Consider the following 26,945-nt stretch of genomic DNA (forward strand, 5'->3'; position numbering starts at 1 on the left):
TAGCAGAAATTAATTGATGGTCCACGTACTGCACAATGAATCTATCGTTTCGCGGCATCAGGTAATGATGTCAAATTCAAAATGCCTCTTATGTCATGGCTGAAAAGACGAGTGATACCCAAGTAGCCGTGTTTATGGGCCCACTATGTCATGGCATCCGTGTCACGCAAAAGCCAAGAAGCCGGGTTTCAACATAGTGTACACGAGACGCTCCACTGCGCACATGCTGTGGTTTTTCATCTTTAGCCCAGAATTCGAGTCTGAACAGAGTACCCGGTTTAAGACACACCCCTTCGGGTAATCAAATTAGTCGCTTCTACTATGGCAGATAGCTCTACTATAGCCATTTTATGATGCCCTGCATAAAACCCCAAATACCTGGATAGCATTTTCACGCCTGGCTTGAACGACAATAGCGCGAGCTGAGCAATCTGGAATACAAAAAGTCACAGTTTCGCCCGAAACGCGAAGCATCGATTGCGATAGCAAATTAGTGGACAGCTATACAAAGTAAGGATAGTAGTTTTATCGTTCGTATAAGCTTGTTAACATAGGCACACTAACTAAATAACAAGCATGTTGTCACGCACGCACAAGCAAACATGAACGCATCTCACTCGATGACCGCGGAAACTCGGTGTGAAAACGCTGGAGTGAGTCAGCGCAACAGCAGCAACGAGCAAGTTGAGCTACATTCTACAAGGATACATTCTATCTTGGCTTTCTCCGCAGCGTAGAGCCTAAGGTAAGGGGCCACATATACAATACGACTGATTACGAATGTTTCTATTAATCGAATAAGATTGTGCTCTTTCATGCCATAGTTCCTGTTGGATATTCACTTTATTAGTCTAATTGTTTTGTGAACACTATTATCCAGTAGTCTAATGGCTTCTCCATTATGACCGTTTTCGGATATGTGGAGTCCCAGTATTCTTAGGCTCTCCACTATCGGTATCCTGGTGCCTTCTACTGTGACCACAACGTCCGGCCTTTCCTTAATGCTTTTTCGACCTCTGCATGTGGGTCTATAGAGCAGAAGTTCTGATTTTTGAGAGGAACATCGCATTACCTTGTCTCTGATGTAGTCTTCGACCGTGTTTACTGCTGTTTGGAGGATCTCTTCCACATGCCCATCGCTTCCAGCCGCCACCCTGAGGGTAATGTCGTCCGCGTGTAGGCTGTCTCCGAGTCCTTCTATTTTTTCCAGTCTCGCAGGAAGACCAATCATTGCCACGTTGACTAGAAAGGGGGATAGGACCGACCCCTGCGGAGTACCCCTATTACCTACTTTGATCTCCTCCGATTTGGTTCCCCCAATTGTAATCTTTGCCGTACGATCCGTCAAGAAGTCTTTGATGTACGCGTATGTTTTACGTCCTACATCCAGCTCTTGGTAATTTTGCAGTACTGCCTTGGTGCGTGACAGTGTCAAAGGCCTTTGTTAGATCGAGCCCTAGTATCGCCTTGGTATCTAGAGTTTTCGCGCCCGCATCTATAATGTGATGTTTCAGTTGGAGCGTAATATCCTGCGTCGATAACTTTGGTCGAAATCCAACCATGCTATGTGGGTAAAGTCCTCCATCATCCATGTATCTCGTGAGGCGTTTGAGAACCACATGTTCCATGAGTTTACCGACGCAGGATGTTAGCGATATGGGCCTTAAGTTTGTCAGGTGTAGTTTCTTTACAGGCTTCGGTATAAAGATGATTTGGGCTGCTTTCCATTGACTTGGAATGTCACCTTGCTCCCAACACTTCTTCATGTAGTCTGTGAGAGCTCGGATGGATTCATCCTCGAGGTTTCTGAGCATTTTGTTGGTTATAACATCAGGCCCTGGTGCAGATTTCGGGTTCAGTCTGGTAAGTTCATATCTTACTTCTGCCTCCGTAATGGGGCATCGAGATCAGGATTCTCATTGCCGCTGTAATCCGGGAGTCGTTCTCTATTCGCATCTCCAACGTACATCTTTTGGAGCTCTCGAAAGAGCTCTTCTTCTGTACCTGCGTAGCTGTGTATAACCTTAATTCTGTACATTGTGTCTTTGTACAGTTTTTGTACTCTCGGCATCCAAGAGGCATCGGAGAATGTTCCAGGTCTTGGACATACCCATTTGCCTATCCATCGAATTGCACGTGGCTTCCCAATTTTGTTGGGTTAACCTATTCGCATAAACTTCGATTTCCTTGTCTAATTCCGCAATTCTCTTCCTCAATTTCCCAAGATCCCGAAGCGAGGGCCGTAACCACTCAGCCATACAGCCACACTCTTCCTCAATTTCCCATTATGTTTTTGCTTTTTCCATCTTTTCAGCATACTACCTTTCGCTTCCCACATATGCAATAACCTGCTATCCATCTCCTGAATCCCTGCCTCTTTTGGAACAGTTTTGGTAGCTCGTTTAACACTTTGTTGTAGTTTCTCTGCCCATTTCTCGATGTCCGTTATATTCTCTTCCGCATCTTCCTTTCGGATTTTGCGGAAAGAGTCCCATTCTACAAGTTTCAGTTCTCTACCTCTCTTTTTCTTTGGGCCTGCTTGTACCATTGTGACGACGATGTAATGGTCACTACCTAAGCTTTCCTGCATGTTTTTCCATCGAGAATCTACTACGTTTTTGTAAACGTGAGATCTGGTGTCGTGTCGTTGCTTACACTGTTTCCTATTCTGGTGGTTGCTTGAGGATCAGTTATGAGCGTTAGTCTTTCCTGCTGAGCGTCTGCCCATAGGCTTCGGCCCTTAATGTTCCCTGATCTGTATCCCCAAGCAGCGTGTGGCGCGTTAAAATCGCCGACCACGACTAGCGCCTGTTTGTCGGCTACGCTCAACGCTTTGCGGAAGAGTGGACCAAATTTCGGCTTGTGCCGGGGTGGACTGTATATGTTCAGAATAAATAGAGTTCCCGCTTCTTTGCGGGAGGGAATTATTTCAATAAGGACGTGGTCTATGCCTCGCATTCCGGTATCGTACTCGACAGCCACGAGGTTTCTGTATACCAGCGTCGTGACTGTTGCCTTCTCGCCGGAAGCACTGTAAGATTTATATCCCGATAATTATGCCATCCCCCCGGTCTCCTGCAGGGCGATGACATCTGGCGGCTCCTTGCTTGTTATGAACTGTTGCAAGTTTCCTCGCTTGCGACGATACCCGCGGCAGTTCCATTGCCAAATCGCGTATTGCTTACGCGGCGCCATGTTGATTTATCTGATCTTCCCCGGTGGCCTTGCTATTTTCCACCGCAGTCGCTCTGCTTTACGGTTTGCTTTTAACGGGTCCCGCGCCTGTAGGCCCAATATCCTTTGGTTTGCTTTCTAGTGCCGCTACTCTATTCTCTAATCCACCGAATCGTTGTTTAATATCTACATACATGTTTGTAATTTGTTGCTGTATCCCATCAAACATTTCTTTAAACGTTCCCATAACCTCGCTGATTGTAAAGTCGCTCTTTTCCTCAACCGTTTCTTGCGCCTGCCCTTTGTGTGGTGGTGCTTCCCCGTTCGCTTGTGCGGGAACAGGTGTTGGAGCTCGACTAGGCGTCGGCGTCCTATGGGCGGAAGGTGTGTTGCTATTCTTTTTTTTTTTTGGCTGTAGCTTCGTGTTTTCTGCCCTAAACTGCTTGATCTCTTCTTTAAGCGTTGCATTCTCTCGAGTAATCTGTTCTAACATCTTTCTAATCTCTTTGGTGTTCTAGGGCGGACCCCTTAGCTTTAGGAGATTGAGTAGCAGTGCCGGAGACCACGCTAATTGCCCAGCTCACCTGTGCTTTGCGCCCGTCTCCCCCTCGAGAAGTGCTCGAACCGGACCTCGGCCTCGACCTTGATCTGGTCCGGGATCTGGTCCTGGACCTGGACCTGGAGCGTCCACGGCCGGCTTCCCCGGACAGTCTCGGGAAGGAACCGGACCGTTCTCTCCCAGGGTCACGCTCGTAGTTTTTCCTGCTTGTTTCTTCTTTGTCGGTTGATGGATGCTTGCTCGATATCATCTTATTGTTGTTGTTGCTCCCTCTGGCTTCTTTGTTGTTGTGGTAATAGTAGTCTTCCTCTTCGGCATATTGTTCTTCCCTCCTCCGTCGCTCCCAGCGACGTCTCCTGACCAGGTACGGTATCTTGTATCTTGCGTCGCACTTCTTGTCTCCCGTGAGGTGGTCTCTGCCGCAGAGTTGGCACTCCGCTTGGTAGTTGTGGTCGCGTTGTAGATTCTTGCGTACGCACTCTCGGCAAATCTTGTCTTGCGGGTTGGGGCACACGTCAGCCCTGTGCCCTGTTCTTCCACATCCATAGCATATGTCAATCTGCTTTTTATACAAGGAGCATCGAATAAGCATCGCTCCATATCTCACATAGCTTGGGACGTGAAAACCTTCAAATAAAACGATCACGTTGTCTGTGCTACCCATTCTCTTGGCGTGCAAGACCCCAGGATTGCGCGGCGTGACCAGACTGGTCATTATGTCCTCCGGACTCTCCTCTTTGGATATTCCTCTGATGAGACCCTTGGATGTGTTATCAGGAGCTAGCTCTGTAAGCGCTTGCTTCAATTTCTTGTTCTCCAAAACGGAGCTTATTGATAGCTCCATATTTCCTGGCCCGGTCCTCGGATGGCGTGCTGAACACCACTATGTTTTGCTTGCTGTTTATACATATGCTGTCTTCCTCCGCTGTCTATCGACCAACCCCGGCAGCGTTGCGCAGGCAGCAGTAAATGCGAGCCAGCTTGTAGTCCGAGAGGTTAAGTCCGCCACGTGGACGCACTATCACTCTGTAATCTTCTTTCGGTAGGCTAGGCATCCTACTTGCTCTGATGATTTGTCGCACGTTGCGTTCGTTCTTCCATTTGTGTCTTGCTGCTTCCTCGACGAACGTTCTTCCGTGGTGCTTGTTTTACGACCAATCCGGCCTCATTGCTGCATCGCTTCTTCGCGCGTTTTCTAACTTCACACCAGCCTGATTCTTTTCCAAACTCCTCCCGTTGCATTTCTTTGTCTTCCACGTTCATGAGCTCCTCCCGTTGCACTTCTTTGTCTTCCACGTTCATGAACTCCTCCCGTTGCATTTCTTTGTCTTCCACGTTCATGAGCTCCTCCCGTTGCACTTCTTTGTCTTCCACGTTCATGAGCTCCATTACGGCACCACCAAAAACTCTCGGAGGGGAACGGGGGGCCCCGGACAACTCCGTCGGCACGCTAGGCCGAGCTCTCTCAGCCGCGGCCACGGTGGAGACACTGGCGTCGAGGCGTTCGCGTTAGGCTTAGCTCTCCCGCCACACGTAGCGGGAGATAAAAGAACGATTGACGGCCTAAAATGGGCCCACCTGGTAGAGAATGGTATACTTGGGGTCCTTGGCACTTCTTCTTTCGATTATCAATGGATATTCTCCACGATATTGTGATTTTCCAGCGAGAATCATATGAAAACTGCGGAGTCCACCCGACGGGCATCCGCACTCCGTGGCTTCTTCTTCTTCCCTGCGACTAGCAATTTTTTAAGACCGTGTGCCGTCTTGTGTAGGTCGGGCACTACCGCTACCTTTTGTTTGTTTTGCGTCTGTTCATTTGCTGCGTCCCGAGTGCTATTTCCTACACGACATCGTTTCACCAAACCCTCTGATACAGAAACCTGCAAAGCCTTCGGAAACCCTGCTGTATAGTCAACCGTACAGATTGATGATTCAGGCTTGTGTAAATCCTGTGATGGCACGACTTTTTGAAAGCATTTCCAAGACATGGGTTAGCAATACTCGATTTAAACATTATTGAATGGGCGAAGTTGTACGGGAACAAGGAATAATTAGCTCTAGGCTTATATATCCAAACCATGTGTTGGTCCGAGAACTCAAATTGGATATCTAAATTCAGCAGTGATCCCTCGGCGGCCGATTCAACCGTCAGTGTTAGTAAATTAAGGGCTTCAGTAAAAACTTTAAAAGTTTGTCCACTGTAGAATGTGCGTCCAGATTAACTGGCTCAAGCTCGGACGTTGTCCTCCTAAATCCGCTGCAAGCACTTACCCAATCAAGTCTTGCGACTATTTGGCGGCATTGATCCGTCACTAGGCCATGAAATCAGAGTGTTAAAGATTCTGAGAAGTGAGTGGCAAAGGCAAGCGCGGGTGGTCAAATGATTGCTAAGGGCAGTTCTGCACGTTCCTGGGAGGTCAAATTGTTGACCACGGCACAGAGTTCCTGCGGCAGCAAACACTGCCCCGTCTACGCGCCAGCGGCCCCAAGAAGGAACTAACAAAATCCTGTGTTGTCAAGACAATCAGCGAGGTCCGTATTCCACACTATATACGTTGAAAGTGTTCTTGGGTTTGGTCCGAACTTCGCCTTCGTGCCTAATTTTAGTGCGTCGGAACTCCTGAGCCTTGTGCGACGTGTTTCAAAGTGTACTCCAGAAGGTGAAGTGCACAGATGTATTTCTGAGGGAGTCGATGTAGTTACGCCTAACAAAACTGCAGTTTCACATGTACCGGTTTAGACGCGTTATTTCACTTTTGAAAGAGCACCGATTCTCTGATCTTCCTGCTGATAAGGAAAGAGGTTTTGGTATTTTTAAGGATGTTGAATTTGGTAATAAGCCCCGCTCAGCTATTCCTTCTGTGTTTACCCAGAGCCGTGACGTATCCCTAAAAAGGCTTAAGATAGAGGCGAATAAACTGTGCAAGCAAGCAGACTTCAGTCGTCTAGTGCGTGAAATCAGCAATGCAAAGGCAGGACGCTTGCAAATCATGTTTAGTGCAAAGACGCATAAACCCGAGTGTCCTCTAAGTGTAATGGTTTCGGAAAACAGGACCTGGTAAAAATCGATTGCACTTTCCTTGCAAGAAAAACTCGGGGTTCTGAATGTTGACGACCCGTTTTTTGTGAAAAGCTCAGAGAAGTCGTAGGTACGAAAATAATTATCTGCTGCGTTTATTGGGCTTGGTCCGAGGGGTGCAGTAACTAAATTGTTCGGCACGAGTCAAAACATAAATGAAAAAAGAGAAAAAAAAAACACTCTCTTAACCATGATGTCAGCGCACATTAAAGATTGTAGAACTTGGACCGCTCAACATCACCACGTGGTACGTGCAGTTACAGATCACTTTTTTTTTAGAAGTGACAGAATCCACATGTATACCGGTGGCTTCACGCTTCTCACTTACTTCAGCAAAGCTATGGTATTTCTTACTGCACAAATCTTGTCAGATCTTTCATTCTTGTGACCATTTGTTCCATTAGCGTCGTTTTAAGGTGTTCGCTATCTCTAGTATTTTTAATTACAATATATTCTTCAATAGGACTATACGTGCACGCTTTTCTAGTTGTTTGTCTTCTCCACTGGCGGCCGTCGGGAGTGCCCATTAGGCGGCGATCGCGAATCCCAGGCGGTCGCTGCCTCTGTCGAAGATGCTGTAGAAGCTTCCAATGAACACTTGGCCGAGAATCCAGAATTTCTTAGTAGGAGTGTCAGAGACGGCAAAACCGCTGAAGCACTTCACCTTCTTTGATGTTTCAAGCTGGAAAAAAATAGCAATTTGCCTGTTAAAACGCTGAAATCCAAAAGATGGATAAAGTGCGGGTCATTTCGAGTTTCTAGGCTTTGCATCTCCATATGATATAGCAGCGCTCGTGTTAATTGTAATGATTACTTTACTCGATAGCTACGTGCGGGGTTTAAGAGTCATATCGTTGTCCTCCTTTACCTTACATTTGTTGCCTCTTTCTGCGCCGCCATTTTTCTATAATAAGCCAACGTGCTCATAAAAAGAAAGAGCAAACTTTTTAACGTTCTCTGAGTACACAATGTTGCAAACTCTCTTTATATTCAGGACCTCCGATATGGTAAAAGGTTCAAAGAAAACTCTTATTTGCGGAAATCGGCCCTGGGCCGCGGTACAGCAGCCCTTGAATGTTCAGCGCAAATGCGGTATCTAATATACTGTATAACTAGAAACTTAAAACACTTCAGGGGCCATTCTTTTTTACTTGTTGCATTGCAAAACGTTCATCCAATACGTGTTCGTTCCACTGAGAATGAACCGCAAGTCACGGAACGTAATGTCGCCACAAGGCGCTGTAGTCAAAAGTTCCCGTAGTTATGCACATTTAGAAACCTAAGTCCTTCCAAGCGCGAAAATCGAACTCAACGCGTAATATGGAAGTGTGCACTAGGAGCGCAGGACAAGCAGCGCCTCTTTTCTAGAATGAAAAGCATGTATATCATACCTGATTATCTCAAGAAGGCTAGGTGACTATTCGTCACCGTCCCGTTTCAAAGGGGATGCCAATAAATCATCATTATCAGCATCAGTATTTCGGTGCTCTACACCCGCCCGTAAAGCGCACCTTCCCACGGATTAATCGATAATCTCGCGATGCTATCACAGTTACAAATCCAGCTTGTGTCGTACTTTACGATTTTTTTCTTTCTCGAACAACCTTTTATGAGAGGATATATCACCAGTCACGGAGCCTTAGTAGCTGAGGCATTCTCCTGCTGAGTACGACGCCGTGGGTTCGAATGCCGACGGCGGCGGCCGCATTCCAATGAGTCCGGAATGCAATAACGCTCTCGTATTGGCGCCTTGGGTGCACGCTAAAGAAACGGAGGTGGTCTAAATTTATCCGGAGCCCCTCACTACGGCGTCTGTCATGACCCGTGAGTTGCTTTGAGACTTTGAGGTGCCCGTAATTTAACGTGAGGATGTATCCAAGCAACTGCAGGAATTCGAAATTCCAGGAAATGGCTTACTGCATCCCAGGGTCAAATGACATTTAGAAGTAACCGATAAACTTGGAGCTATAAACATTGGAAAATTGATCTGTTGTGGCCGGTGGTGGCCGGTGGTGGCCTTCCAGGTCAGGAGACCAATACATGTCTCTAAAAAAAAGTATGTGCCTCTCACCTGGATGATATACTGGTCGGCAGTCATGGTGAACTCCTTTCCACCAATAGTGAAGGAAATCTTCGGCATCTTCGGAATATTAGCGCACTTCACACGCCACTGAAATTGAAAAATAAAGTACGAATTATTCATGGGGAATAATGCTTCCTTCTAACCGCATATATATATATATATATATATATATATATATATATATATTTAGGAGGTCTCATAATATATATTCATTTGTTACTGAATGCAAGGGTTGGTGTTATATCAAGTACGCAGCCGTCAAAACAAATTACGAGAAAACAAGCCTGTTAGTACCGCTATAAAACAATAATGATCTTCTCTAGGTCCCTCTTTGTTTTTGTTTTTTAAGACGGTCTGAGCGTTGCCATTGCAGTCCTCCTTTAACACTTCGTTCATGCTTTCAGTTTGTCTTTATGAAGAGCTATGTATTAGCTTCGCCTAAACCGGCAAAGTTGTAGAATCGCGCAACAATGCAAAAAGCTTGTGCCCTGCAACCACTACAAATGACCAGAAAAATTTTTTATTTCATGCTCAGTACTGTTCACCGGCATTTCCGCGTGGATCAATATCGGACGCAATGTGTTGCCTCAGTGGCTAGGTGCTCTGTGCTCATCACAAGATTGCAGGTTCATTTCCTGATGCGAGTTTTATTAAGACACTGATAAGGTTTACATTAAATTTTAGTGTCCTCTAAAAGACATATGTGTGGTGTAAGTCTAAGCTTGTTATGATGCCAAGTAGTTATGTCTTATGTTATGTATGTGTACCTACGTTTCGTGCACTTGTCTGCAAAACTTAGCTTTTTTATGTGTTTATGTATGTATATGTGTATGTGTTTTCCAGTGTTTGTTTGCACTATGTCCGGTACCGGCAATCGTCCAAGATTGCAGCCGTCAGCCAGCAGCCAGCAGGGATGATGATTTTTTGATGACGGTGGCGTGACGATGACATTACATTCAGTATGACCCATGCATTCGGCAAGAGCTATTCGGCAAGGCAGCAGCCAGAAGCAGCAGCAGCAGTGTGAAAGCTGCAAAGGAAGCTTCGCTTTAACCCTTTAACTGGCAAGATACGAAAGACGACCTAGAATGGTTTTATGGCTTTAGTTCTTCCTTACTTTGCTCAAATACATACCAATTGAACTCAAATACATACCAATTAAACGGTTTCCCTAAAAACTAAGCGAGATACAGTAGGTCAAACTTATTGTTGACCAGGGGGTGGCAGGTAAATGTATGGCCCAAAACTGGTCTCTAGAGCTTGCTATGGCAAGGTCAATGTGTGTTCTTGAGATGTACCTTGATGGAGTTAAGAAAAAAGAGCTTGGTTAAAAAAGGAAAAAAAATCGCATTGGCAAGAATATGACCACCACGGGCGCTAAGAAGATAACGACGAAGCCTTCAGGTTTAGGGACCGGTACATCTGCATGTTTTGAGGCAACAACAACAACAACAACATCTGCTGCTGCTCACGCTTGACATTTTTGTGAATACCACTGTTGAGCAGGTACATTAATAAAGGTAAATTGAAAGGCACAGACTAATATTTGTATTTGCAGATGCATCTGCAAAACCTAGACAAATACCAAAATACTAGACAATAATACTAGACAAATACAAGTATGCGTAGCAAAATACCTAACAAAAGCATGCTTTTGTTAGGTCAACAATATTGTTGAGCTACCAGTTCAAGAATTAAGCTTTAAAATTTGGTTCTCAGAAGCAACATCCTCACCCGCCGCGGTGGCTCAGTCAGCTAAGGCGTTGTGCTGCTGAGCACGAGGTCGCGGGATCGAATCCCGGCCGCGGCGGCCGCATTTCGATGGAGGCGAAATGCAAAAACATCCGTGTGCTTGCGTTGTAGTGCACGTTAAAGAACCCCAGGTGGTCAAAATTAATCCGGAGCCCTCCACTACGGCGTGCCTCATAATCAGAACGGGTTTTGGCACGTAAAACTCCAGAAATAAGAAGCAACATCCTGAATAGAATGTCGGTCTTCCCTTATAGTTGGTCGTGAGGAAAAGGGCGACTGCATTTTACAAGCTATACGCCGGGATAATGTGACGACATTATCGCAATTCTTCTCACGCTTCATCAGTGGTTGAAACTCTGCTCCGCTTACGTAATCTCAACGATTGGCTGGGCGTGAGTGGTTGATCATAAGAAAGGAAAATAGAATCAAGTTGACGGAATCGCTACATTTTACCGGCTATGATCCAGTAATGATGTCATTGACGTCTTAGCGAAAGTGTTTCGGAGTAGGTTGCCGCAATATATATATATATATATATATATATATATATATATATATATATATATGGAAAAAAATTTCACGAAGCGCCTGTAGTAGGCGCAGAGTCCTAAGAATCGCCTAACGGCCTTTTTGTCGGTTGGTTTTGGAAATTTTTCAACAGCCGCAGTCTTCTCAGGGTCCGACCGAATGCCTTCGGAACTGACGACATGGCCAAGGAAAAGGAGCTCGTGAAAGCCGAAATGGCATTTATGTGGTTTTATCGTCCAACCTGCTGATCTAATAGTTTTCATCACAGCCCGCAGTCGTTCTACATGCTGCTCGAAGGTAGTAGAAAAATCCACGACATCATCAAGATAAACGAGACAGGTTTGCCATTTCACACCGGTGAGCACAGTGTCCATCATCCGCTGAAATGTTGCAGGTGCGGAACAAAGGCCAAACGGAAGTACTTTGAACTCGCATAGTCCGTCTGGCGTCACAAATGCCGTCTTTTCGCGATCTCGTTTGTCCACTTCTATCTGCCAGTACCCATTTTTGAGGTCTAGGCAGGAAAAGAATTTTGCGTCTCGTAGTCTATCTATAGAGTGTCATCGATTCTTGGAAGTGGGTAAACATCCCGCTTGGTGACGGCGTTCAGCTTCCGGTAATCTATGCAGAAGCGCAAGGTCTGGTCCTTTTTCTTTACAAGTACCACAGGTGACGCCCACGGACATGCCGACGGCTGAATTACGTCGTCCTTAAGCATTTCCTTAAATTGACTTCCGATGGTTTCTCTCTCTTTTGGCGACACTCGTTAGGAATGCTGGCAAATAGGCCTCCCTGATTCATCGACAATTATCCGATGTTTGGCGATAGGTGTACGTCGGATCTTAGATGAAGTTGAAAAGCATTCGGCGAATTCTCTTATGAGGTTCTCTACTTCCTCCTTCTGTCCGGGCAATAGACCTGGTTCGATGTCTATTGATGCAAGGACAGAATCAACGTCTTGGGAATTCGATAGTGCAATCTCGGGAATGCTTAGGTGCGTAACTTCGACGAAGTTATTAAGGCTTGCAATGACGGTTCCCTTCGCGACATGTTGCACTTCATTTCCAAAATTAGTGAGGAATACGTTGGCACATCCGCCACGCAGCTGAACAAGGCCTCTTGCCATGCAGATCCCTTTTTCTAGTAAGAGTCTGGTGTTGCTGTCTGCAATCCCTTCGTAGTCACTGAACGCGTTGCTCCTTACTGCAACACCTACGCTGGATCTCGGAGGAACCATCACATCGTCGTCAGCAATGCAGAGGGCATCGAATTTTTCTTCAGTGTCAAATGTTCCGACAGCGTGCCTCGTTGAAAAGGAAACACGTGATTCCCGCAAATCGATAACGGCGCCGTTAGCCTGTAAGAAGTCCATGCCAATAATCAAATCTCTTGAGCATTCGGAAAGCACAATAAAGCTAGCGACGTAGGTGAAGCCTCGTATTCCTATTCTAGCCGTGCACTTGCCCGTCGGGTCGATGAGGTGTCCTCCCGCAGTGCGGACTTGTGGCCCTTTACAAGGAGTCAGCACTTTCTTCAAGTTTGCTGGCAAGCTCACTACTTATTACAGATTAATCTGCACCTGTGTCCACTAACTCATTCACTTCGTAACTATCAACAAACACACGTAAATCGGAAGCGACATCGCTATTACGCCACTGGTTTCTGAGTCCCTCATCGTCGTTCGGAGTGATCGATGGAGGCTCTTCTGTTTTCGCATTCGGCAGCGGCCTTACCTCCCCAGGTCGCTGACTCTATAGTTTTACCGACGCGGGCTTTGTAAACGGCGTGTTGGGGAGCTTGATGACGGACGGGGGATCGGTGACCGATACCTCAACGGTGCTGTTCATCGAGGTTGGTGTTGTTGAGAGGTGTATGGGAAGCTTTTATGAGTTGACAAGTATTCCTCAATTTCGAATGGACGCTCACCATTTCGAGGGCAAGGTGCGTTTACCGGAAAACCACGGAGTCCTGCCTGGCGATAGTGGAACATTCGGTAGAAGTGGCCTGCTTCACCACAGTCGTAGCAAAGAGGTATTCGGTCAGGAGTGCGCCATACATCGGCCTTCCTAAATCTTCGCTCGGGTGGCGACAGCGTATTTCGAGGCATCGCGTTGTTAATAGATGCAGTGGCTGCGACTTGAGCACGCCCGGGAGTTTGCCGCAGAACATCGGCATATAAGAGACTCGGCTGGCGCAGTAATGGCGCTTGGGGGTGTGCACTGAGCTGTGGTTTCCGGATCACCTGTCTGACCTCTTCTCGAACCACGTCTGCCAGTGAAGAGGGCGTTGGAGCATTCTGGTCAAGTCGTAGCCTCTGGAGCTCTTCTCACACTACAGATCGTACGAGCTCCCGTACGACTTCTACGCTGCTTCTGAAGACTGCTGGAACTGCGTCTACAGAGGTACTGCGTCTGTAGAACTGCGTCTGTAGAACTGTGTCTAGAAAACTCGGGGAGCTCGCCACGTAGGCGACGACTGCTGCGTTGGTGAACAGGAGTCAGTTCGGTGGGTGTGAGTCGGCGAGGGTCCGGGCTGCTTTCTCTGACTCGAGAAGGGCTTGAACTCATACCCCGCACCTCCACCAGAATTGTAACACACAGTTGGTTAAAGTTAGTTTAATTGATTTACGTTGGGCGAACTTGTGCCCGACAAACAGTTAAGCAAGAGTCTCGATCCAACGTACACGGTCTTCTCACAAGAGTTCCACACGTCTTCTTCTTCTTCGTGCCCCGCCTGATGATCTTTTGCTCGGATCACACGTGCCTTGTGAGCACGTGTTGGCCGCTTCGCTGCTGCTATCTTTCGTGCGTAGCAACACATGGACGGGCACAGGAGATGGCTGGCGTGCGAGATTCCAAGGCACCTTGTGTCAATATATATATATATATATATATATATATATATATATATTTCCCCGCATCAGACAACACTAACTGGTCTTCAAAATTTAGTTTAGTGTCTAAGCACGTTGCAACCAAACGGCCCCCTTCTTGTTTTCCCTATTCCAGTTCCCTCCCCTTTGATGTTCCTGTATCTTCAACATTGACCGCACCCTGTCGTGGTGGCGTAGTGGCTACGGCATTGCGCAGCTAAGCCCGAGGGCGCGGGTTCCGAATCCCGGCCTCTGCGGCCGCATTTCGATGGAGACGAAATGCAAAAACGCCCGTGTACCGTGCATTGGGTGCCCGTTAAAGAGCCCCACGGTGTTCAAAAATAATTCTGAGTCTCCATTACGGTATTCTCATAATCAGATCGTGAATTTAATTTTTAACGAATGATCCCAGCCGGCAGAATAATTGATAAATCATACTTATCGCTATGAGGAAAAAAAAGGTTGTTTTCTTGGGTCGTTAGGAAGATGCACAATGCATTTTAACTCTCTCGTTTCGAGACTTCTTTCAGTGTCGTCAGCAAAACAGCTGTCAAGTTTAAATATGGCATCTACATTATTGCATGGAGAGAGGCTATCAGGTAAGACGCACGGTGATCAGCACGATATGTCACTTTTTCGGGATAGAGGAAGAAATGCCACCATAGCCTATGTACGCCATTTATCCGTGCTGCTTGCGCTTACAAACTTATTTTCAATGTTGCACCCTGTGACGACCATTCAGAGATGTCCCCAATCATTGTAATATTGGCAAATGCCTTGTTTTACGGAAAGTACGCACTAGCAAAAGCACAGCTACAGTGTACGTCTTTCAACTCGATGGCAAGTAGTCGGTAAATTCTGGCTGACACGACGGTACCCATTAAGTGAAGGTTGACAGTAATATTAATACAAAACGTTTCTCAGTTCTCGCCGTTTTAGCACACACTTGACTCATCTTGAAGGAATCCTCCGGGGCTTCAGCCCCATCGTTTGCTAGTTTTGATCTGGTTATTTAAAGTCATAAGGGTGCGCACCTCTCCACTAGGCTCCTCCTTGGCTCTCAGGTAAGCGTTCAGCCGCTCGATCTCGTCCTGGGGGCCCTCAATGAAAGAGCTGCCCGTGTCGATCACAGCGTCGCACCCTCCAGTGCAGAAGTTCTTGTCCTTCTTCACTTGCATGCTGACGGTGGAAAAAAAGGCAGTGGAAGTAGGGGGGTGGGAGGGGGGAATAGGCATGAAAGCATGAAGCCCTAGATATATTCCCTGCACACCTAAATTCGTAGAAATATGAAAGGCGCTAGTCAGAAACAGCTGTCGTTCGTGGAGACTACAACAGTAGCGACGGTCGACCGACAAAGGCAGTATAACGACAAGTTATTTCATTCTGAGTTCAATCTAATCTCTTGACGTCAAATTTACGTAACCGCCGACGCAAAGACGGGCGGTATAGCTCGCAAGGTTGTTTCAACTGCCCAATCAAGCAATTTCCTTAGTTTATAGGAGGTCACTTTTGTTTGCTTTCAAAGTGAATAGCATTGCCTACCGCGACAGGTTTTCCTTATCTAAATAGCTGACGAGAAGCGAGAGCGCACAGAACAGGACAGGATTTAAGTGGGGCCCAGCTAGCACAGTGAAAATAGATAAACAGGTGAGGAGAGCGGTGCCGATATCTCCGATTGGTCCGCTTCCCCTTGCTTAGATTGTGGTGGCTCGTCGACTATTCCGGTGGTGTGCAATGGGGTGTTAGAAATGCCGCCAAAACAAATGCTCATTCATGATTTGGCACAGCGATGTCGTATACGTGCCGAGGCGACGTTATACTGCCACGCAAATTTTGTATTTTATGCAAAGAAATCAATTTTCGTAGGCAGCTCCGAGTACACAGTGCCGGAGCAATCGGTGGACAGCCATCTTCTATTCCTTTTGGGAACAGGGCCCAATCCCCGGCTATTATAAAAAAAGTTCAGTTTTTTTTGCATATTTATACATCTTTAGTGCGCACAGGTCACTTTGGCGTGGTGAGTTTTCGCGGTTTTGTAACGTCGCGTGACAGGGAGGCGAACCAGGCGTGGCCCGAAAACATTTTCACCCGGCACCGGAAGTGTAATGTGGAAAAGCGCAGAGTCGGAAAGAAATGATTTTCTTTCGTGTAGCCTATTCACGCGTAATCTGTATGTACACGTCACCTTGAGATGAGAGTTCTCGGAGTTTTCGTGACGTGTCGTGACATACAGGCGAAGCGCGCATATGGCCCCAAAATATTAGATCAATCGCGGAGGGCTAACGAAGGCAAAGAAATAGAAAAAGATTGGAATAGCTTTACATTACAGCGCCTCAGCACACGTATCGTGGTCATGATCCCGATTCATTCCGTGACCTCCTAGATGACGCGCGCGCTACCTAATCTCGGATGCCTCTCAAGGCTCATGCATGCCAATAAAATTTTCATTTCTGTCTTACATGTCCCCTTCCCATTTTGAGAAGTAAGATGCTGACTGGCGCTTACTTGTCAACCTCTTTGGAATGAGAAGTGACTCGAAAAATGAGTAGACTACTTTTTGCACAACCTCCCGGGGACTAGTAGGCCTAAATTATTTTACTCAGTTTTGAGGGTAAAATATAAAATTGTGTTAAACACCGAGAGAACCTTGATATGCTATATCAAAGTCGTCAGCGATTCAACACAGAGAAATGACGCATGTTTGAGACTGCCGTCACGCGCCCATGTGATAGGAAGGCTCTCGAACTCAGCATTTTTTCTACATGGGTAAAACTATTGCACAACGAACCGACACCGGTGTTCTATACAAAATGCGTAAACATAATTCAATTGTAGTAGTTCACGTAGAGTTTATTATTATTATTCTCCGCTGTCAGTCAGGCCCAGGTCCTGCTTTTAAAGCGAAACTTTCTCTGCCTATCCCTTCGCCTTTCCCGCTGCTAATGCCGCCACCACCGCCGTCCTGCCAAATAGCTCACACACTGGACAGCAATCCCATCCTTACTACCACTACAGATGTGCTGGCAGCTGGCCTTGTTTTCCGCGGAATTACGCAGTGATACAACAAATAGTACCTAAGTATCCTCATCGCAACAAATATACGTCATAAAGAGAAGAATTCTCTTGCTAAATCAAGCCTTTCAAGACCTCCTTTCCCGAGGTTTGGCGCCTCTGCTTGCTGGGTGTGTCGCCGAGTAATTAGCGCAGTTTACTATTTTTTTTTAATTATGGGGTTTTACGTGCCAAAACCACGATTTGATTATGAGGCACGCCGTAGTGGGGGACTCCGGAAATTTGGACCACCTGGGGTTCTTTAGCGTGCAGCTAAATCTAAGTACACGGGTGTTTTCGCATTTCGCCCCCATCGAAATGCGGCCGCCCTGGCCGGGATTCGATCCCGCGACCTCGTGCTCAGCAGCCCAACACCATAGCCACTGAGCAACCACGGCGGGTGCGCAGTTTACTATTGCAGTATCTCCAGAAATATGCCCACTGTAGTCGGTGCGCCGACCCTGTCATAGCAAAGTGGGCTGATCCCGGAGTCAGTAGTGCCACGCGCACTTATTTATCTTTCCCGGTGGCAGTATTTGTGTTCGGACCCCGATACACCGACGATGACTTATGTAAAACGTTTGCGACATCTATTTCGGAGCCTACGAAATCCTCCTACGTATTGGCGCTCTTGACTATGAGGTCGTGACGGATGGCATTGCGCAATCACAGCGGCGCCTCACACGACCAGAAGTAGTCCATATTGTGCGCCTTGAGCCGTTCTACCAGCGCTAATGAACTCTGGGACGGTATTCCTTTATTTTTCTTTACGGCGCGTTCTTTTGTTTTTCGCTTTCGTGTTCTGCATGCAGGGCCGGTATTTTGTAGCGATGACTTTAAAGTAATAACACCTTTTCGCGCTTATCGCGCTTTGTCAGTGGTCAGAGCGACGGTCCGCTTGCGTTATCAACGGGATCAGCCGGCCGTGAGCAGTGCATGATAAGACTATTCCAAAATAAGTCATGAGGCATCGCTACAAAATAGCGGCCCACGGCCGCTATTTTGTAGCGATGCCTTATGAGTTTGCATAATTCTTTTATTTTTTCCTCTTTTTCTAATTTTTTCTTTCTCTCTTCTTTTTTTTTTAGAAAAACGCGTCATCGATAGTTAACCAAGTTTCAGCGATAACTCATCATATCGGTGCAAGAAATTAAAACAGTTGGCCCTGAGCGAAAGAAAAATTCTTGTACTGCCTGATTCTGCGCGTGTAATATTCAAGCGGATCTGCAGGCGGCCATCGCGATACACTGATTGCACGTACCCTTGCATATTGAACTGCCAGTAGCTCTTCTTCGTGACACTGGTGTAGGTGATACCTCCCGTGTAGCGCTTGGAGTTGATGCCACCAAAGTAGATTTCTCCTCCGGGACTAGCCTTGTGATTTCGGTTGAGGTAGACGGAGAACACCGGCAGGGGCAGCAGGTTTTGCTTAATCATGGTGTCGAACACTGGTACGACGTTGTCTTCGGCGAGAGCTGGGTAACCGAGGCCCAAAAGCCCGTCAAACTTGGCCGCTCTGAAGATGGAACCCTGTGCCTTTGTGGCCTCGGCAAAGGTCTGTGCCTTAACCTTGCCATTTCCCACGCTTAGATCGTCGGTGCTGTAGATGCCCTGGACAATTCCGCTTCCGTATTCTATGCGGAATTTGCGGCCGTCCTTCTGGTAAGTGCTCGACTTAGCGCTGTTGAACTTCTTCTTGTCCTCTATAGATGACGCAAAGAAAAGAAGACATAGCGTTCACTTTTAGACCTCCTTGCCCGGCTATAGAGTTACAGCTCTGCGCTGTATCATCTTACCCGAATTTGGTGAAGCTATAATATGGGTATGTAAGTTACGGGATAACATGCTTTTACAAAGACAGTGAGCTAGTCGCAAGCACGAAGTTTCATTATCTGTGACCGACAAAAAAGTACGTCTTCAAAGCTTAGTTATTATCGACGAACATATTGCTTTAACTATAGTTAACTATCCGAATGGTTCCATTACTGCCTCTAGGCCACGTGATTGTAATTAACTGTTGATGGCAATCATTATAGAAGTATAAGTGCACGCATGCTTGGACTGGTTTGTTTTTTGTTATCTTATACAATGTTCTGAAGTCCCATAGCGCCCACACAAGTACATGTGTTGAATCTTCGCCCTTAATATGAACAACAGATAAAGTGCACCATTCATACTTTCGTTGTCCTGTGAAATAAACACGTTTCGCCTGACATTTTTTTTTCTTTTTTTCTTTTGCTTAAAGGGAACCCTATGTGTGTAGGTTTGTTCCTTATGTATGCTCGCAAATTTCCTAAAAAGCACAAAATTCAGAAGAGACAACTGCCTTGCAATATACATACGCTTGTGCATGCTGTAGTGCAAATACGGGCTACAATGCAAAATTTCAGGCGTACTGCAATACTGGTGTACTGCAAGTGTGCAACAGAAACCCACGCAGTCTGGACAGCGTGCTACTGTCCGTTTATTATTGCTTGCATTCAAGACATGTTGCAAAGCTAGCAGGTCTGGTGCTGGCACAGCTTGATCCTCATGACGGCGACAAGTTTATTACTTGCTGACCAAGCAGCTTAGCATGTATAGTGCTGTTTAGAAACGGTACCGCGAACACAGCCGTGCCGAAAGCTGAGAGCTGTTTATGAAGAGCGTCGGGCTCCTCCACCCCCTTGTTAGTGCTCGGGGGATTGAGCGTAGGCTAAATTGGACTAAACTCTTATAGGAAGTGCGACAAAAAAAAAACTCTGGCAACAATCCACGCTGTGAAGGTGGTCGGACAGCAAAGCTGTAAACGACACCCACAACGATTACCCATTGCGACGTCACTTTAATTCACACACGTTGCTCCACAAAGAGTGAACCCAGAGCCAAGTGAAATGTACTTAACCACACCCTTTATTACTTCACAACAACATTATATCCACGCTGTTCTTCTGGCGTCCTTACTTTCCGTGGTCTACCCATGGTAGCCTGGAATGAACTGAATGAGTTGCCAGACCGTGGTGACGTCACTACGTGATTTCTATGCTGTTGGGTACTTTTCCACTCGGAGTAGCTTACGCAACCGTATTCTTTACCGGGAAACAAACGCTGGAGAAGGAACGCTGTAAACGACACCCACAACGATTACCATTGTGACGTCACTTGAATTCACACACGCGGCTCTACAAATAGTGAAACCAGAGACACTGATTTCACGAGAGTTTTCAATGACGTAAACCCCTTTCGAAGCAGCTGCAAACCTAATCTGTACCGGTACGCGTCGGTGGGTGTTCCCATTGTTCACACGCGCCATATCAGCCATCATGTGGCTTTGATGCTTGTTTTTCGGTTTTTCTTTTCAAAACGAGTGCTGAGCTGTATGCCTGATTTCAAAGGAGATATGCTGTTTGTATTCAATTTTTAGCCTGGCGTTTTTTGCTTACGAAAACACGAAAATTTCCTTGACTGTTAGAGGTATACAGCTTCGCTGTAAAAAGGTACATATAAAAGGGTTGATGTTGCATTTGCTAGTAGGTGTTATTCAGTTAAGCTGCTGGGTTTGTGAATGCAGCAGGAAGCACGCTGATTGTTAGTATTCCCATGCGAATACTTGAGCACGTTCATGCTACGCCTTATATGCACTCGTATCTAAGAGTAATATCTGGTGCGATCTTGTAGAGCGCAGCTCTTAGGCGCCCGTTCCTGGGTTGAGCGTCGGCTTCTCTCGGCGTCACCGCGCGAACGCGCTCGTGCGACTGCTCGCGCGTTCGTCCTCGTCTTCTTCCACAGCTCCATGGCTCCGATGCCGCTCATCATGCCAGCATTCCCATACTGGCCCTCGCGCTCGTGCCACTGCTCACGCGTTCGTCGTAGTCTTCTTCATCAGCTGGCTACGATGCCGCTCATCATCATGCCAGCATTCCCATACTGGCCCTCGCGCTCGTGCCACTGCTCACGCGTTCGTCCTCGTCTTCTTCCACAGCTCCATGGCTACGATGCCGCTCATCATCATGCCAGCATTCCCATACTGGCCCTCGCGCTCGTGCCACTGCTCACGCGTTCGTCGTAGTCTTCTTCATCAGCTGGCTACGATGCCGCTCATCATCATGCCAGCATTCCCATACTGGCCCTCGCGCTCGTGCCACTGCTCACGCGTTCGTCGTAGTCTTCTTCATCAGCTGGCTACGATGCCGCTCATCATCATGCCAGCATTTACCATACTGGCCCTCGCGCTCGTGCCACTGCTCACGCGTTCGTCTTAGTCTTCTTCATCAGCTGGCTACGATGCCGCTCATCATGCCAGCATTCCCATACTGGCCCTCGCGCTCGTGCCACCGCTCACGCGTTCGTCGTAGTCTTCATCAGCTGGCTACGATGCCGCTCATCATGCCAGCATTCCCATACTGGCCCTCGCGCTCGTGCCACTGCTCACGCGTTCGTCGTAGTCTTCTTCATCAGCTGGCTACGATGCCGCTCATCATGCCAGCATTCCCATACTGGCCCTCGCGCTCGTGCCACTGCTCACGCGTTCGTCTTAGTCTTCTTCATCAGCTGGCTACGATGCCGCTCATCATGCCAGCATTCCCATACTGGCCCTCGCGCTCGTGCCACTGCTCACGCGTTCGTCGTAGTCTTCTTCATCAGCTGGCTACGATGCCGCTCATCATGCCAGCATTCCCATACTGGCCCTCGCGCTCGTGCCACTGCTCACGCGTTCGTCTTAGTCTTCTTCATCAGCTGGCTACGATGCCGCTCATCATGCCAGCATTCCCATACTGGCCCTCGCGCTCGTGCCACTGCTCACGCGTTCGTCTTAGTCTTCTTCATCAGCTGGCTACGATGCCGCTCATCATGCCAGCATTCCCATACTGGCCCTCGCGCTCGTGCCACTGCTCACGCGTTCGTCTTAGTCTTCTTCATCAGCTGGCTACGATGCCGCTCATCATGCCAGCATTCCCATACTGGCCCTCGCGCTCGTGCCACTGCTCACGCGTTCGTCTTAGTCTTCTTCATCAGCTGGCTACGATGCCGCTCATCATGCCAGCATTCCCATACTGGCCCTCGCGCTCGTGCCACTGCTCACGCGTTCGTCTTAGTCTTCTTCATCAGCTGGCTACGATGCCGCTCATCATGCCAGCATTCCCATACTGGCCCTCGCGCTCGTGCCACTGCTCACGCGTTCGTCTTAGTCTTCTTCATCAGCTGGCTACGATGCCGCTCATCATGCCAGCATTCCCATACTGGCCCTCGCGCTCGTGCCACTGCTCACGCGTTCGTCTTAGTCTTCTTCATCAGCTGGCTACGATGCCGCTCATCATGCCAGCATTCCCATACTGGCCCTCGCGCTCGTGCCACTGCTCACGCGTTCGTCTTAGTCTTCTTCATCAGCTGGCTACGATGCCGCTCATCATGCCAGCATTCCCATACTGGCCCTCGCGCTCGTGCCACTGCTCACGCGTTCGTCGTAGTCTTCTTCATCAGCTGGCTACGATGCCGCTCATCATGCCAGCATTCCCATACTGGCCCTCGCGCTCGTGCCACTGCTCACGCGTTCGTCTTAGTCTTCTTCATCAGCTGGCTACGATGCCGCTCATCATCATGCCAGCATTCCCATACTGGCCCTCGCGCTCGTGCCACTGCTCACGCGTTCGTCTTAGTCTTCTTCATCAGCTGGCTACGATGCCGCTCATCATGCCAGCATTCCCATACTGGCCCTCGCGCTCGTGCCACTGCTCACGCGTTCGTCTTAGTCTTCTTCATCAGCTGGCTACGATGCCGCTCATCATGCCAGCATTCCCATACTGGCCCTCGCGCTCGTGCCACTGCTCACGCGTTCGTCGTAGTCTTCTTCATCAGCTGGCTACGATGCCGCTCATCATGCCAGCATTCCCATACTGGCCCTCGCGCTCGTACCACTGCTCACGCGTTCATCTTAGTCTTCTTCATCAGCTGGCTACGATGCCGCTCATCATGCCAGCATTCCCATACTGGCCCTCGCGCTCGTGCCACTGCTCACGCGTTCGTCGTAGTCTTCTTCATCAGCTGGCTACGATGCCGCTCATCATGCCAGCATTCCCATACTGGCCCTCGCGCTCGTGCCACCGCTCACGCGTTCGTCGTAGTCTTCTTCATCAGCTGGCTACGATGCCGCTCATCATGCCAGCATTCCCATACTGCACCTCGCGCTCGTGCCACTGCTCGCGCCTTCGTCGTCGTCTTCTTCCACAGCTGGCTTCGAGGTCGCTCATCATACCAGCGTTCCCATACTGCCCCTTCAGTGCCTTCAGTGCCCTTTGCGAAGGCACTGAAGGCACTGGCCCACTGCCCGTCGGTGCGGTGATTTAGTTCTAAAATTATTGGCCTCAATATATCGCGAAATGAAAACAGGTATACAGCTGCGCTCAAATTTTGCAATAGGGAGTATCGTAATCGTCGGTGACATTTTTCATTCGATTATTTAAGTGCTCACGTGCATGAAATATTTGATAATCAATTAACTAAAAGACAATGATGGGCTGGAGCTTGGCTTAAATTTTTAAGTGGTGCAGCGGGCTCCAGATACTCCGACCAAATGAAGACTAAAATAATAGATTACGGCGGTGTACTTACTGCAGCCGTCTTCCGTATTGGGGCAATTGCTTGATGGGACCCAGAGGTTCGCGGAACCGGTGTCAAAGATGACCTTGAATGGTTGCGGGGGCGTGCCAAGACCGATGAGTCCGTAATAATGGAGCTGAAGGAAGAGATTATATTTGTGTATGCTTACCCCGCTTTCATTTGACGATAAGCAGAGATATATGAATAACGATTTTCTTGCAAATGAAGCAATACAGAAGTTTTTGAGGAATTGTCTAGCAGCAGGATATGCGACGCCTAAATAGATTATACTGAATGTATTTCTCGCCCATTTTGTTGACAAAGGTTTTACGCCCTGTTCGTGTTTTATTAGTGGACAGAGAATTTTTTTTAATTTATCTGAGCCGACCATTGTAATGAGCGTGCGCTGAATGAAGATATATTGTAATGAGCGTGCGCTGAATGAAGATATATGAACATGCAAATATCGCACCAAGAGTTACATGAACAAATTAAGGAAAACATGCTGCTACTGTTCCATGTATAACGCTTTACTTAGTGTTTGCGACATGTGTTGCACTATTGGGCATTCATTGAACACCGTATTGGTTTGATAGATTCTGTGTTTTATTTATTTGAACATTTTGTCACCTCCTTTGAGGTGAAGCACTCACATTGTTTTCGTTTTCCAATTCTTCCTGAATCACGGAAGGTGCACTGAGCCACATTCGCCGTCTCGGTTCCGCGTCCGTCGTGTTTCTCCACAAGGAGATGCTAAAGAAAAGAGAGAACAAAAAATAGCGTTCATTATTTCTAGTCCTCGTAAAACTCGTCTGCTTCAGTTTGTCTTTCTTTTTTTTAACGCTACGTTGTCGTCAGTTCTTTGAAAGATATCAGTTGCCTTTAGATTCTGCTTCCTGCTTTGGTTGCTAGAGCTGTGCATTGCTCTCATGCTGTCTTCATTTTCCACTTCATTCATTTCATTTCTGCGGAACAAGGTAGCTTATACTATGCTCAACATCAAACCCAACTCAATGACAGAGAGACAATACTTGCGGCAGTTCCAAGCAAGCTGTGTGCAACACAGTAAGAATTTATGGAAACCCATAAAGACCGAAAATTGTTAGTCTCTGTTTTCTATCTGTGTCTCTCCAACGATTAATGCAGAAAGAGAGACACAGAGAGTTCCTCGCTGAAAGGTAGATGTTTTTGCAGGCGTGTGTTTGACCGCAGACGTGCTACTCTTCATGTATGAGCAGGGACGATATAATAAAAAAAAGAAAGAAAAACTAGCGTAGCTTGCACTGGAAGCGCAATGCTAAAGAGACAGCGGAGCTGATGGACACCTAGCTAGTCCTGGCTTTTGGGCTAGACTAAGCACTACGAATTCATCCCGAGCATTTTCCGGAATTTATTGATTATTAATCGATTATCGGTTAGCTATTGATTGGCTATCGATGACTGACTAAGCTTAAGTAGTCCCAACCATGCTTAGCTAGACAAAGCCAGGCTCAGCTTCGTTAGTTCACAGGGGTATATGCCATTGCGCTTGAACCCGTTCTGCACTACCACCAGGATCGGCCCACATTTTTTGTGGACGACTAACGGAATAACGGCCGGCTTAAACAGCTCCGCTGTTCAAATTCTAGAACAGTGCAAGAAAAGCAAATATATATACAGGGTGTCCCAGCTATGACGCAGCACGATTGAAAAAAAATAGGAACGGTGTTACGCGAAGCAAACCCATTGCATATTGTTTCCAGTACAGTGGAGTAGCCGCCAGCAATTTTTTCGTTACTGAGATTTAATTAGTTAATTGTAACTAATTATCTAACTCGAGAAGTACTGTCCTAATTATCAAAGTGTCAATGAGAAAATTGTAGAGTAACATGAAAAACTCCCGATACAGTTTTCTATTGCTCAATACGTGCTACATAAATGTGTTTTTCCGAGCGCGAAAGAAGCCCGTGAATACACGCAAAGTGCCTCGAGCGACCAGTCACGCGGCAATTCGGCGTATGTACGGCAACAGAAATGGCTTTATTACCTCATGGTAGACACTTCTTCTGTGACTTATCCAGATAACACAAGTAAGGCGGAAGGGAGTATTACGAAATCTCGCAGGTGTGTCAATTATTTTCCGTTTCAACGTGTTCAACGCAGGCATATCTTGTTTATTCTTAGCAAAAAACTCGTCTCTGCCATTTTACTCGAGTGATTAATAACTCAAATAACTTCTGATGTATAGCTCCACAAGTAAAACCTTCACCTTCGTGGAGTCCTGAAGTCTTAACGTTCGAAGATGAAATCGCACCTTTTCTACGATGCCACTTGGAATTAACCCTTCCTCTGTTTTCTTCTTTTTCGCAGAAAGGGCTTTGCCTGATAAAATAAAAAGAAATTAAAGTGCTTCTTCTGCTCATAGAGCCAAGATTTGCATTCACAAACACTAAATATAAATTTTGTCTCCGCATGTCTGTTGTCTTTTTTTTTTTTGCACTCTAACGTAACATTACCGAGGAGTAGTGGCCCGGGCCTCAACGATTTCGGTAACGCTATGTTCACTTTCCTATCTCACTTTTTATACTATTATTGTGACTGAATTACACAGTCTTCATTTTCCGTGTAATGCTCACGTTGAAACCCAAGCTTTATAAAGTAGTCAACCGAGCGACACGAGTTTAACATTCCAATGCTTCTTCATGGCCATCAGTGAAGTCTCCATACCGCAGCAGCTTGACCAAATCTACCTAATGAAAAAGGCTTATTCCCGTTGATTTTCAATCACATCTTTATTAGGCGAGCCGAACTCAATTTATACCTACAATGTCCCATAATTGAATCTACTGCTTTGCTACATTACTCTAATGGACCACCGCTTATCTGTTCTACGCATTGCATGGTCTGCTCAGCTTCATATTTATTCTTTGTCTCAAGCAAAATAACATATACTCTCGTTCGATCCCAAATCAGTTCTTCGCCAATTCTATTTCAGGTGTTTACGCCCGGGCCATAAACCGCCTTCGTCTCTCTCTACCGCTTGAAGTTGTATAGGCAAGCAGCAATCGCTTCTGTTTACCTGAACTGGGCGGCAGAAACCCCCAGCAGTCCCAGGAGGATGCTTAGGCCCAAGGAATTCATGGCTGGCGTCGTGTCGTAGACCCGTGCGCGCGGTTAAACGTGAGTGGAAAACTAAATCCTAGGAACGACTCTGCAGTCCCGGTGGTGTGACCCCCAAGTGATCGCGCTCGACCTGTAGGTCGCTTAAGTTATCGCCAGTCGCTGTACT

At 47.1% G+C, this 26,945-nt stretch overlaps 1 protein-coding gene across 1 annotated transcript; it reads right to left on the reverse strand.

Moving 5' to 3' along the window:
- Positions 1–5,910: 5,910 nt before the first annotated feature.
- Positions 5,911–26,945, reverse strand: LOC119450337 (lysosomal aspartic protease). The gene is made up of 7 exons (XM_037713771.2): positions 26,736–26,945; positions 24,331–24,430; positions 23,690–23,813; positions 18,363–18,804; positions 15,085–15,229; positions 8,887–8,985; positions 5,911–7,497 (listed from the first exon to the last, which is right to left on the reverse strand). The coding sequence occupies exons 1-7, from the start codon at positions 26,795–26,797 to the stop codon at positions 7,342–7,344; spliced, it is 1,128 nt and encodes a 375-aa protein (XP_037569699.2). The 5' UTR covers positions 26,798–26,945; the 3' UTR covers positions 5,911–7,341.

This window comes from Dermacentor silvarum, chromosome 1, assembly GCF_013339745.2.
Source record: "Dermacentor silvarum isolate Dsil-2018 chromosome 1, BIME_Dsil_1.4, whole genome shotgun sequence".
In the NCBI taxonomy this organism is placed as follows: domain Eukaryota; kingdom Metazoa; phylum Arthropoda; class Arachnida; order Ixodida; family Ixodidae; genus Dermacentor; species Dermacentor silvarum.